The following is a 13,821-nucleotide window of genomic DNA, read 5'->3' as shown; positions in this document are numbered from 1 at the left end:
ACTCAGTTAAGCCTCTGCTTTCAGCTCAGGTTATGATCCCTGGGTCCTGGGATCGAGCCCCACATCGGGTTCCCTACTCAGTGGGGCGTCTGCTTCTCTCTCTCCCTCTGCCTCTTCTCTTGCTTGTGCTCTCTCTCTTTCCAATAAATAAACGGAATCTTTAAAAAAAATGTTATTTGTATTCTCTGGAAGGTAGCAGGTAGGTCTTCCGCCAAGAGAGAAGGAGCCTCAAGGTGGCCAGAAGAATTAAAAGCTTGGGGAGAGCAGAGATTTTAAGTTGTCACCAGGGAGAATTCAAGAAGAAGAAAATGAGCCCCCCCCCCCCCCGCTCCAGTTGCCTCTTTGAGTTCACACCCGAAACTATAGACCCTATAACCGTGAGAACTGATCAGGATACACTCTAAATGGCCAGGTTTAAAAATGGGATTCTTTCTTTTGTGCTCTAACCAGTGTCCAACACACCTCAGTGCACAGAGGAGACGGACCTGGATTTGAATGTGTAACAGCCGGACAGACATTTCCACTGGTACATTACAAGAAATCAATTTTAGGCTCATATTTTATAGTAAACAGCTAATGAAAGCGTGACACTGAAAAATATGTAATCAAACTGAGGCAAATTAAGACAAAATACTGCAGTGAAAAAAGGCTTCAGTCATTGCAGGTTTCTATTTAGAATTAAATTTCTAGTATTAAATGTTCCTTTTCAATTTGTTTTGGGTCAAGAGGTTATTAACACCATAAAAAAGTTAATAGAAAAGTATGGTCTAGGACAAAGATGTATTATTATATTTTGCATGAATGCCTGTTATTAGGAAATTATCAGTTCCTAAAAACAACCATTCCTAGTTCATTAAGGGACAGTCAATTACATCAAAACTCATCTCCTATTATATTTTATTTCCCAATTAGTATTCTAGAGACAAGAGCACAAGTTATAATAGAACATATGCTTCTACGTCTACATTTAATAAAAGACACATTGGGTTTTTTTTTAATCTAACTAAATCATATAGTTTATTTCCAAATTTGTTTTAAATATTACACACATTCATTTTTTTTCCCTCTTACTCTGGCCTGAAATCTTAACTGAAATCTATGACTAGAAGGAAATAAGAATCAATATATAGGGAAAAGGGACATCTATTTAAAATAAGTCTTTTATGAGTGAATGCAAATTGACCAAATCTCATATGAACCATAAAAAAAGGAACAAAAATCAAAAGCACAAAAAGATACTTGTTAACTGTCAAGAATTTAAACTGGGTAAGGATTAAAGATGTTGATGAGTATAGTTGGGAGTATAGGACAATAGGAATGGCTGACATATTTTTTTTTTTTCTAGATCATTCAGAACTGTGGTATCAGTGATTGTATTATCCCAGAGCACAGTGATGCTCATGGAGCTGCTGAAATCTCTGAGGTGACCTGCTCCACAATTAATAGTGCTGTGCCTTTTGACTACATGTCTCTTTTTATTTAAATACTTGTGTTATTGTTGTTTCATAAGACCCTCTGCTATTAAGCTTTTTTAATGTCAGTCCCCATTTAGCTCCTTCTTGCAATCTGTCCTTCCATGCCAGAACTTCCCTCAGTCCTTTCCATCTGGGCACAGAAATGTACATCATTTAACTTGTTAAGAATGTACGAGAACACAGTTAACATTCTAAGCTAAAAGACTACATTCTCTGGCCTCACTTGCAGCCAAGATGGCCATGTAATTCAGTTTGAGCCAAGGAGGTATATACAAAAATGCTGTGGGAGACTTTTAGGATAAGACAGCCCTTCTTTCCTGTTATCTTTCCTGGAGATGAGTGGAAAGGCTGGAGCTTCAGAAGCCATCTTAGATGATGGAGTGCCCTTAAGTCCGAGAGTAGAAGCCACCCCACCCACTTTGGAAGTGGAAGATCAAAATAGCATAGGTCATTAAGAACTTTTTGGGACTGCCACAGTACCCCTGAAATACCTACCTCCAGATTTTGTATAAGAAAAAAAATCCTCAAGTGTTGAAACTACTGACTAAATCTTTGCTACTCTGTAACCAAAAGCAATTCTTAATGGATAAACAATGGAATTAGGATTTATAGAAGATAAGCTAGATGGACCGGTGGATAAGCAACACAGAAAGATAACAATGAGACATTGGCAAGTTCAATAAGTAGATTAAGAAAAAATACATTAAGTATAATTCTACTTTTTATTTAAACTTTTAAAAAGGATGTCAGTTGCATGTGTATATATGAAGAGAAAAAAGTCTGAAAAATTGTGCTGTTATGAAGTTATTTCTAGGGGATAAGATTATGTGGAACATCTATTTCCTTTATTACTGGTTAGAATTTTTGTTTTTAACAGCAAGCAGGTAAAACCTCAATAATGACTATAAAATATGCCATGTATTTCATATCCACCTATCCAAAGAGACAACATATTATTCTGGTTTTATCTTATGATTTAATTAAAAATTTTAGTTGAACTATTTTTATGATTTTTTTGAAGCAGAGAATTGTACTTAGCTATCAACAAACAATCTCTAATATACAAAATATATTTAAGGCAAAGGTCAAATCTATGTTTTTAATATCTAATTATAAAAACAACAGCTTGTTACTGAAATGGGTGATGTTTTATCATAATCGGTATGATAGTAAATCATGAATCTCAAAGGTAAATATAAAGTAGTATCCATAGGAATTATGTGTAAGAACAGCAGGAGTGAAAACAGACTTAGCAGACTTATTACTAAGCCCACATCCTCAAAATTCACCAAGATTAACATTAAAAAAGGGAAGTTTCTTCCACCTATTAAAATAAACTTTGCATAAATGACTTGCCTAGAGTGATTTATGTATTGAGTAATAAAACACTAGAGAATAGAATAAAAATTAATAATCTACTGCATAGAAATAACCACTCACCTAAGCACTCAAAGGGATCTAAAAAGTTAATGCAGGTGGGCAACTACCTAGGATTTATGAGGGGAACAAGGAAAAGCAATACTAGCCATGTTTTCTCTGAAATTCACCCTCTGATCTGGTGACTTGTAACCTAGCACAATGACTTCCAAAACATGTTGCCTTTTATCCAATCCTCATCATTTGATTCACGCAGTAAGAACTATGTCTCCCTTTTGGGGAAGGACTTGCACATACCTTCCCACTGGCCTGTCAGCACCAAGGTCCTGTTAATGACCACGTCAATTTCTGTGGCTCCATCTTCCACAGCCAATCTGATCTCTTCCAATCGTGTTTTTAAATGAGTCTGTCCAGCTGGAAAGCCAGTGGCCACTAGTAGAGAGAGAGAGAAAAGAAAGGAAAGAGGGAAGGAGGATAGGAAGGGAGGGAGAGAGGGAGACAAATTTCAGTTGGTGTATCTCAACTAGGAGTTTCATACAAAACAAAAACAAAACAGCATTTTGATCAAGGAACAGATGACACTAAAGAGCTTCTACACGCTTATCTTACAAAGTGAAGTGCATAGAAACAGAATGTCATCTCATGATATTGGAGTTAGGATAAATATTAGTATTTTGTTGTCTGAAAAACCTGAAATTAAGTTTCTGTAGAGATGCTCATAAGCAGGCTTTAAATAAACAGAAATTAAGAAAATATGTATCATCACAATGAGAGTCATAAAACAGTAGTTATAGACTTGTCTTGATGGACACTGGTTAATTATGGATCCTACTCTTAATCAAATTGGTTATCACTGTATTCTTGATTTACTCACTAACATTTACAGCTGTTGTAACCAAATGGTAACATAGGTTCTTCCCACTGCCTATCTTTTTTTTTTTTTAATTTTTATTTATTTATGATAGTCAGAGAGAGAGAAAGAGAGGCAGAGACACAGGCAGACACAGGCAGAGGGAGAAGCAGGCTCCATGCACCGGGAGCCCGACGTGGGATTCGATCCCGGGTCTCCAGGATCGCGCCCTGGGCCAAAGGCAGGCGCCAAACCGCTGCGCCACCCAGGGATCCCCCTCCACTGCCTATCTTAAAATGAATAGCCATATAGATGAGAATAAAGGGAAGAGACTGTACCATGGAAAAGCATCTAATAAAGTCTACAAAACTGGGGCAGGGGTGAGTTGGGAAGAGCAAAACCAAGCACAAATTTCTTTAAAAATGGAAACACAGCTACACTTCAGAAAAACCATTACATTTTTTACATGTGCATCATTAATTCCATTTCCATTATTAAGGATAACCTTTTGTATTTCCTTGATGTTATTAAATTCCTTGGGTCTGCTATCTTAGAGGGAAGCATGTTTCCCTGTTGTATAAAAGAAAAGTTAAATTGACTGAGGCTGATGAAAAAATTTAAGGTAGCTGCCAAACACTTTCAGAATCTTCACAAGTAGCTTGTATATCAATACTATGTGTTTCTTCTGATGTATCCCTAATAAAATAATCATGTTTAGACTCCTTATTTTAAAGCACCAGGATATTCCTCTAAAAGTACAATCTAATTTTGTATCTATCCATAACACACACACACGCACACACACACACACACTCACCTACACAGAAACTTTAAAGACTCTTCTTACTTTCATGCCAAGTCCTACTGGGTCTATCTTAAGTAATAATTCTCTTCTTTACCTCCCAGGCTTTGGGGTGGCTCTCCTCACTTCTCACATGGACTATGGTAAGTCTCCTTAACTCCCTGTCACCTCTCTCTACTGTATCCACTACCATCCCCCTGACTCATTGCATCACGCAGCTGATCATGATATGCCTCTGCTTAAAATCTTGCAGTATCCCTCCCATCAGCAGAATAGACTCCAAATGCTACTGCCAGACTTGGTTTCCCTATGTGAACTGGCCCTAATCTACCTCTTCCTCTTCAACTCCCAGAGCTCCCCCTTCAACCCAATTTAGATCCAACAATTACAAACTACTTACAGCTCCCTGAGCATGCTTCTGTGTCTTCACACATGCTAGTTCTTCTAAAATGCCATTCCCTATCTCACCGACACCGTCAACTCCTCCTTCTCCTTTGAGACCCCAAGCAGTTATCTCCTCTATGAAGAATCCCCTCACTCTCTGAGCATTACCAGCCTGTGCAAAATAAATCACTCCCTGCTCAGAGTTACAACTGTACCTTCTGCATATCTTTACTATCACATTTTACGTATATATTATACAACATATCCTGCCTTATGATGTTTTAAACTCGATCATTCCTCCTAAACAACCAAGTTTCCTTAAGGACAGGGATACAGTTCTGTATTCTTGAAAACGAGTATGGTTTGATACTCAGGAGGCAATTAGATATTGAAAGAATGAGTAAAAAAGAAATAATTAAATATATAAAACTTGGGGCACCTGGGTGGTGTAGTGGTTGAGCCTTTGGCTCAGGTAATGGGATCAAGTCCCATGTCAGGGTCCCTATAGGGAGCCTCCTTCTCCCTTTGCCTAGGTCTCAGCCTTTCTCTCTGTGTCTTTCATGAATAAATAAATAAATCTTAAATACACACACACACACACACAACTAATTAACATCATAATATAAAATTATATATAAAACCACAGGGGTCTGAGCAGAAGAGCTAGAAACAGGTAGAAAGACAACAGCAAAAGTCAAAACCATCTTACCCGAAGCCACCGGGATTGTACAGCCTGCGGTCTTCAGTGCTTTTACAGCATCAGACACCCGTGCAGGATAAACACAAACAGCAGCGGTAGTAATGCCTGTGAAGAAAGAATCATAATGGCCTGCTTTATAGGAAGTTCAATTTGCATAACACACTTTTAATTATTATTTACACCGTAACACTGGCAGAAATCAAAATGAGAGGAAGAATAATTCTATGATGCTGCCCCAAATGAAAAAGTTTTGGCTCTCTGAAGTCCCTCCTAGTTCTTGAAAATATGGGTCATTTTCCCCTTGGACAAGTCATGGAATAATTGTGATGCACTGTTTTTTGTGGTCAATATAAGACCAGTTTCTAAAAATTCCTAAACGGTAAACTTAATGGCCTCAACTCAATGAAAATATTTGATTTCAAGTAGGTAACAAAACCCAGATTTGTAGAGTTAACAAACAGTGGCTAAAAAAAGTGGACATGAACCTTACGGGGTAGTATAGCAAAATGACATTTAACTGATCCTATTTCCTCTCTTTTAAGAAATAACACAATCTGAATTTGGAGTCCTCATTTGGAGGGATAAGCTCTTATATTTAAAAAAAAAAAAAATGGAACAGCCACTATAAAACAAAGCAAGAACACAGACTCCTACAAAGTTGCTACTTTTTTTCAGCCTCTCCCACAAAGTTGTTACTTTTAACAATGTTGTATAGGCCTATAAGTAGGTGGTATTTTTATTATCAACTCAAAAGAAACATAATAGATATTTTTCAAAAGCTGTGGAGTTGTTCAGGTCTATACATTATTTTCAAATTACTTGGGATAAAATACCTGCATTGGGCCAATGTAACATCTCTAGTTGCATATTCATTATGGACAGGCATTTGGGAATCATGAAGCATCCCTCCAGAGAAAGATGTGGCTCCTAAAATCAGCCCAGTGAGAACCATGGCACACGGTCTTGGAAACACCATTTAGTCTTTCAGACCTCAGTTTCCTCATTTAGAAATAGGGGATCAACTCTCAAAGGTCTTCTCCATTCCTAAAATGTTAAGATTCTAAACTTAAGGCAACTTCATAAAGTCTTTTCTTTCATGTATACTAAGAGAGTGAATATAACTTTTTTCAAAAGATCTAACCTAATATACGAGCATGCAATATTCCCCATTTGCATTTTATTCTCCAAAGTATTTCATTTACTCACAGAAAATACTTTATGTATGAGATGTGATTATTAAGTAATGAGACTGGCTTTTGCACATGTGGCTAGGGAATGAAAATCAGTATTTTAGAGTCACTAGATAGAAATTTTTCCACACTGAAGAACTGGAAAGAAAAATAAAGAAACTCTCTACCAGCAACTTTAATCCATGATGGAAAGAACTGACCTAAAAATGAGACTCAGATTCTCTCCCTGCTGTTTTTCAGAGAAGAATCTTAATTATTTGTCTATGTACACAATTCAACCATGGATTTTTATTGCTGTTATCATTTTAGCAGCTGAATCTTGTCTTAAGTCCTCTTAGATTTAGTAATTAGTTCTGTAAAGAGGCAAACACAGACAGATTAAACACAACAACATTACCTTTATCGTGCATATTTAAAGCTTTTAAGAGATCTTCCCGGATTGGATACTTGGCTTTATAACAGAGCCTCTGAACATTGGAAGATGTGTCATCCCCTGAAAGTGTAGTAAGATCTATAAAGGTAACAGCTTTCAGGAGCCAAGCAGCCTGGTTTAAGAAAAAAAAAAAAAACAAGTTTAAAAAAAAAAATCATTTCCAATTCAGTGAATTAGTAGAAAATCATTAGACAAACATGGGTACTAAAATCTGACATCTAAGGCATGTCATTTTCATATGTGCTATAAGCATTGCTCAAGAGTGACCAATAAGATGAACACCGCATAGAACAAAATAAAAGAGTAGCCTTAAAAAATTATTTTTCCAGGGGATCCCTGTGTGGCGCAGCGGTTTAGCTCCTGCCTTTGGCCCAGGGCACGATCCTGGAGACCCGGGATCGAATCCCACGTCGGGCTCCCGGTGCATGGAGCCTGCTTCTCCCTCTGCCTGTGTCTCTGCCTCTCTCTCTCTGTCTGTGACTATCATAAATAAATAAAAAAAAAATTTTTTTTTAATTTTTAAAAAAATTATTTTTCCAGGGCGCCTGGGTGGTGCAGTTGGTTAAGCATCTGACTCTTGGTTTTGGCTCAGTTTGTGAGCTCAGGGTTGTTGAGACTGAGCACTGAGTCAGGTTCCGGGCTCAGCTCTGGAATTAAGATTTTCTTTCTCTTCCCTTTGCCTCACCCCCCAAGCATACGTGCTCACTCACTCCATCAATAAATAAAATCTTTAAAAAAATTATTTTTCTTTCCATAGCTATCCCAAAGTGAAATCCCTAATAGATCAAGCCTCCCCACATGAGACTTCTCTATCTCGTCAACTAGGAGCCCCTGATAGCTACCATGGTATAGTAGAACTTGGGAATAAGAGGATCTCTATCTGATATTTTACCTCTAGCCTTGGGATCTGGGATGAGACATTTAGAAAAGAGTCTCTAATTTCTTTGCCGGTTTTTTTTTTCCACCTTAATCCAATTCTGTTTTTAAAACAATATTCATAGTTCATAATTCATTCTAATGAATTTCCTTTTACCTTTCAATAGGAATATTTCCAAGGATGAGCAAAATGTAAAATGTCACCCTAAAATATTCTATCACAATATTTTGCCTCATTTGTGAAATGAACTCTGAACACCTTTTAGTCTTGTGATGCACAGCACATCTTTGGTCAGTATACACTGAAGGATATGCTGACCACAAGTACCCTGTGAAACATCCTTTTTGAGTTTTGGAAAATGATTTATGAAAATTAATAGTAAGGTAAACACAATGGTCAAAGGAGGTCAACTCTTATGCCTAAGGACCTCAATAGCAAACACACCAGGTTTAGATGTTATGGTTTAAAAATTAAAATAGAAGACAACCAAAGAAGGTATGTCTAAGGAACTGAATAAATGTGTTGAGGAAATATGCCATTTAATTCACTCATGAATAAAGATGCCTCAAATTCATTTGCGGCTTTGCCACTCAAGAGTGATAAGATTTTTAACTTGTTTGGATAAATGTGTTATCTTTCTTCAACCCGTCATCATCATATATGAATTATTAAAATAAGTCATGGACAGCTGCAATCTTTTAAGTTTAGATGCATCTTGAGCAAAATTCAATATTGCGGCCTTGAGGGAAGAGACCAGGCATTGTAAACTACAGGAATAGAATACTCAAGAAGAAACCTTACTTGCCACTCCTTTTTCACGGTTCTCCGAGCCTGGATTTGTTCTGCACGCCTCAGAACTGCTGGTTGATTCACTTGTATTTTGGAGATCCAACTAAGGTCTAAAGGGGAAAGAAGAACACTTCTTATTAAATATATTCACCTATTTTTCCATGGCCCTTGAAGGGATATATCATTTTACATGAAAACTCTTTTAAAGCTTATGCTTCTTTTTGCACAATTACAAATAAATAACCTTGTTGAAAGAAACCCAGTCATGAAAAGGCATGCTTCATGTAAAATCAAGTACATTTGGAACTGGAAGGACCTGTATTGATTGATTACACAGACACGTCTAACGAGGGAGGAAAATGTGGTGTTACCCATGCCACGTGCCTCACTTCTGACAGCAAAGACTTATTTGTAAGAGCCCAGTGCAGGAGAACAAATGATTAATAAATACCTAAGTGAATTAATGTTGGGGCTTAAAGGAATCCTTGATCACTACCCCCTTACTGACAAGATTAATATCTCCTAGATGCTGATATGATATAGCCCATTCTTTCCTCAAAGGAGACTTTTTCCAAATGTGTTAGAAATTACAACATCGACAGAACAGAAGTTAGAAAAAGAGAAAGAAAAAAAACAAGGTGTTCAAAATTCTGGGAGATATCTCTACTGCTTCTGTTTCAAAATGCTCTTCCCTACCTCGATCCTACTCTCTGTCTTAATTAACCATAATTTGTTTTAAAACCAGCCTACATGTCGGCTTTCATGAAAACACTGCCCGCTCCCCAGATAGAGCTAACATTTGGATGCTGCTGTACTATATAACTTGTATTCAGTTCATCAAAGAGTCATGGTAAGATGGTGTCCTGTCCTTACTGTATGGAGTCATGATCTTATCTTTGAGTGTCTAACACATGAAAAACACAATGTGTATTTCAATTATATTTCAGTTTTATCCACCAACACCCTATTACATAGGTGACCTCGCAGTAAACTGAACACATACCCATTTATCTTCTATAACTAACCTATATATATGTAACTTTTATATCCTTCTAATAACCTCTTCTACCTTCTACAACTAACTTCCTTTTTATATCCCTCTAGCGGGATCCCTGGGTGGCGCAGCGGTTTGGCGCCTGCCTTTGGCCCAGGGCGCGATCCTGGAGACCCGGGATCGAATCCCACATCAGGCTCCCGGTGCATGGAGCCTGCTTCTCCCTCTGCCTGTGTCTCTGCCTCTCTCTCTCTCTCTGTGACTATCATAAATAAATAAAAAATTAAAAAAAAAATTATATCCCTCTAGCAACTTCTTCTTAGAAGAGACTTAAAAAACTACTATGGAAAAGGAAATAGCCCCAATTATCCACAATTTTGCTTTCTGCAATTTCAGTTACCTATGGTCAACTGCAGCCCAAGAACAGATAATCCTCCTTCTGAGGTAAATCAGAAGGCGAATAGTAGCCTGATGTTACATCACAATGCCTATATCATTCACCTCATTTCCTCTCATGAGGTAGGCATTTTATCATCTCACATCATCACAAAAAGGGTGACTACAATACAAAAGAGTATTCCAGAGACCACATTCACATAACTTTTACTATGCCATATTGTTGTAACTGTTGTATTTTATTATTAATTACTGTTGTTAATCTCTTACAGTGCCTAACTGAAAAACTAAAATTTATCATAGATGTGTATGAATAGGAAAAAACATAGTATATATGTTCAATGTTGTCTACACTTTCAGGCATCCCCTGGGGTTGGTCTTAGAGCACATTCCCCACAAATAAGAGGGGACTACCATACACAATTCTCTGTAATGTGGTGGAGAAAACTACTAACTGCATATTGCACTATGTAACAACACAAATAATAATAATAATAATAATAATAATAATAATAATACAGTATTTGTATCCACCGTAAAAATAAGACCACATTTCTACAAAAGACATTTGTTTCCAATTGATTCTGCCTATCAATATTAATATTGTAGAAATTCCAAGTCAGAGTCTGAGTGATTAATAATGATATACTTATTTAAATATCACTGAATAAGGAGCAGAGTCTGGATGCTTTTTTTCCCTAATTAAATTATTTTGTTAGCCGAAATCATTTAACAAAACAGGTTTTTAACATTTCAATCCATCTGCTCCTCAAAAGACACTGTATGTTTTCCTGCTCATCTGCTGAGCCAAAATCACAGAGAAAAAGGGAGTCTAAGGTCAAGCAAATGAAACCTGCCTCTTCTTTTGCACCCAAAGATGGGTTCTAGGTAAAGCCCAAAGAAATAAGACCAAACAGATACACCAGACTCATCCTAATTTATAAGACCTATAAGAACCCCTCTCTACCCAAAGGCAGGGGAGATTCTTTTTTATAAAAAAAAAAAAAAACACTAATAATGAATCGTGATTAGGCTTATGGCAAAGATCGTTTCTGGGAGATAGTAACAATGAGGTAGAGTTGTGTGAAATATAAGGCTTTTCATGAAGCAACCTTTGACAGTGGCCAAAACAGGGACACCTATCTGTGGGGCAAGGCTTTGAGAGGCTTTCCTTTATCTGTCATAAAGCCCCTCCCCACCTCTTCTCTACTCCCTACACACACTGCGACCACTGGAAGTACTGTTACTGGAGAGACATCTCAGGCAATCCAAGACTTCACCATCTGGCTCCCTTTGCCCTCAGAGGACCCCTCTTCTCCTTCTCTGCCCCTCCAACCCTGTGGCACAGCTTTCACTGGCAATGATGTCACCTTCTGTCTCTGGATCTGTGCATGCTGGTGGTTCCTTCTGCCCTTCGTTATCTTGCCAATACGGTTAACTCCTCCTCAACCCTTAAGACTTAGTTCAAAGGCCACCTTCTCTGTGAATCTTCTCTCACCCACACAAGTTGAGCTATTCCTTTGCTTCTTTGCACTTAATGCTACCTTAGCGTCTATCTTTAGCGTAGTCCCCTAATTCTGAATGCACTGATTTGTCAAATTGTTTATATTCCCAACAGATTTTTAAAACTCCAAGCAAAGTGCCTGACACATGGGTGGCAATCAATAAATAAAATGAGTGGTTCTCCAAGACCAGAAATGATCAAAATCTGGGCAGTATCTTTCTCAACTACTTTTTCTTAAAAAAAAAAAAAAAATAGTGTTTACCTCCCCCCTCCAGCTTTACTGAAGTATAATTGACAAAAATTATATATGTTTAAGATACACATCTTGATGTTTTGATACACATCTACATGGTGAAAAAATCACCACAATCGAGCTAATTATCTATCACTTGACACATTTCCCATGTTCTTTTTTTTTCTTTCTTTCTTTTTTGTGTGGGCTAAGAACATTTAAGATCTACTCTCTCAGCAGAATTCAACCATACAATATAGTTTTGTTAACAATAGTCACATTGGGGGTGCCTGGGTGGCTCAGTCAGCTGAGTGTCTGACTAAGGTCATGATCTCAGTCAGGGTCCTGGGATGAAGCCCCTTATAGCCTGGCTCCATGCTCAGCAGGGAGTCTGCTTGTCCCTCTCCCTCTGTTCCTCCTCAGGCTCACTTTCTCTCTCTCTCTCTCTCTCTCTCTCTAATAAAGAAATAAGATCTTTAAAAAAAAACACAAAACATTAGTCACAGTGCTGTACACTAGTTCTCTGCAACTTATTCATCTTGAAAGATGAAACTCTGCACCCCAACTGCTTCTGATTAAAGAACTTGTGGATCTTCATAAGAGAAGCCGGGACTGAAACATGAACGCAATACCTAAGGGCATCTGCCTTAAAAACTAATTTTTAGTACAATTCCCCACCAAAGGTTAGAACCCACAAGGCCTGCTCTCACACTTCTGAGACACCGCTTGCTAGAGGTCCCCGCAAACCACCTACTGGAGGATGTAATAGGATTACTTATCTGGCAATATCAGCCTCCACTGTTAAAAATATCATTAGTGGTCATAAAATTATCCGGCCCCATATTTAATCCAGCCACAAAATTTGCCTCTGTGACCTCCCATGGTAATGAATTATATAAGTGACTATCTCATTTTATTAGCACTTAATTTGCTACTCTTTAATTTCATCAAATAACCCTTGTTCTCTTATTATGGGGTCTAGGGAAAAGAAAGGGCTGATTGGCCTTTGTTATGTCCTTCATAATTTTTAATATTTTATTCGAGTACCCTTTAGCGTCTCCTTTCCAGGAGAAGTGATTCTAATGCACACAATCTCATCAGTACCATAGAATCTTCTCTTATGGGGCCAAGAGGGGTTTCAAGTACACGTGCCTTTGGGAAGAAGAGACATGAAGCCATAATTGGATGGCGATAATATTCTTTTCTCAAAACTCTCCCATGAAAAAATACCCTACTGTGTCTCTTAGTATGTCATTTGGTTGGCTTTCAGGCCCTTCCGTCAGTTATAAATTTGTTCTCAAATACTCTTCTCACAATTTTTTATTATTATTTTTCCTATGCCTCAGTGGAGACAAATCATCTTCTCTACAAATCCACCATATAGTCTTTTTGTCACTTCCATTGGTACTTCCATGGATGTTCTTGCACATCTTCACAATATTCCTAAACCATGTAACACCAAATGATAACTTTGTAAAATGAGGTTTATTTTGTATTTTGATTTTACCTTTGTTCCTAATGGAGAAAAATAAATTGTGATAATTTATTAGAGATTCTTTCTCCTAAATTTGGGAAAAGAAAGATTAAATTTCCCATGTTTTCTCTTTTCATTTTTTCTGGTTATTTTCAATTCTAATTTACAACTTCCCAGGAACCAGTCACACCTTCCCATATGTGCAAGTGCCCAGCACAGAAATAGTTGCTCAATAAGCCCCTTGCATCATAGTACATTTATTTTTTTTACCTCAGACACTGAAACCAGTGAAATATCAACTTGATCATGTCTAGTATTTGATCTTAGCCTTGGAAAAGGTTAGC

General features: G+C 37.5%; 1 protein-coding gene across 2 annotated transcripts in view; it reads right to left on the bottom strand.

Moving 5' to 3' along the window:
- Window positions 1-13,821, bottom strand: part of DERA (deoxyribose-phosphate aldolase) — a 117,368-nt gene that overhangs the window by 56,639 nt on the left and 46,908 nt on the right. For both annotated transcript variants that reach the window (XM_041736100.1, XM_041736101.1), the window contains exons 2-5: window positions 8,890-8,987; window positions 7,176-7,323; window positions 5,598-5,693; window positions 3,150-3,284 (exon numbers count right to left, since the gene is read on the bottom strand). In XM_041736100.1, coding sequence (XP_041592034.1) covers window positions 3,150-3,284; window positions 5,598-5,693; window positions 7,176-7,323; window positions 8,890-8,987 — 477 coding nt within the window. The remainder of the gene's footprint in view (window positions 1-3,149; window positions 3,285-5,597; window positions 5,694-7,175; window positions 7,324-8,889; window positions 8,988-13,821) is intronic.

This window comes from Vulpes lagopus, chromosome 21 (genome assembly GCF_018345385.1).
Source record: "Vulpes lagopus strain Blue_001 chromosome 21, ASM1834538v1, whole genome shotgun sequence".
Lineage (NCBI taxonomy): Eukaryota > Metazoa > Chordata > Mammalia > Carnivora > Canidae > Vulpes > Vulpes lagopus.
This window is presented reverse-complemented; position numbering and strand designations above follow the sequence as displayed.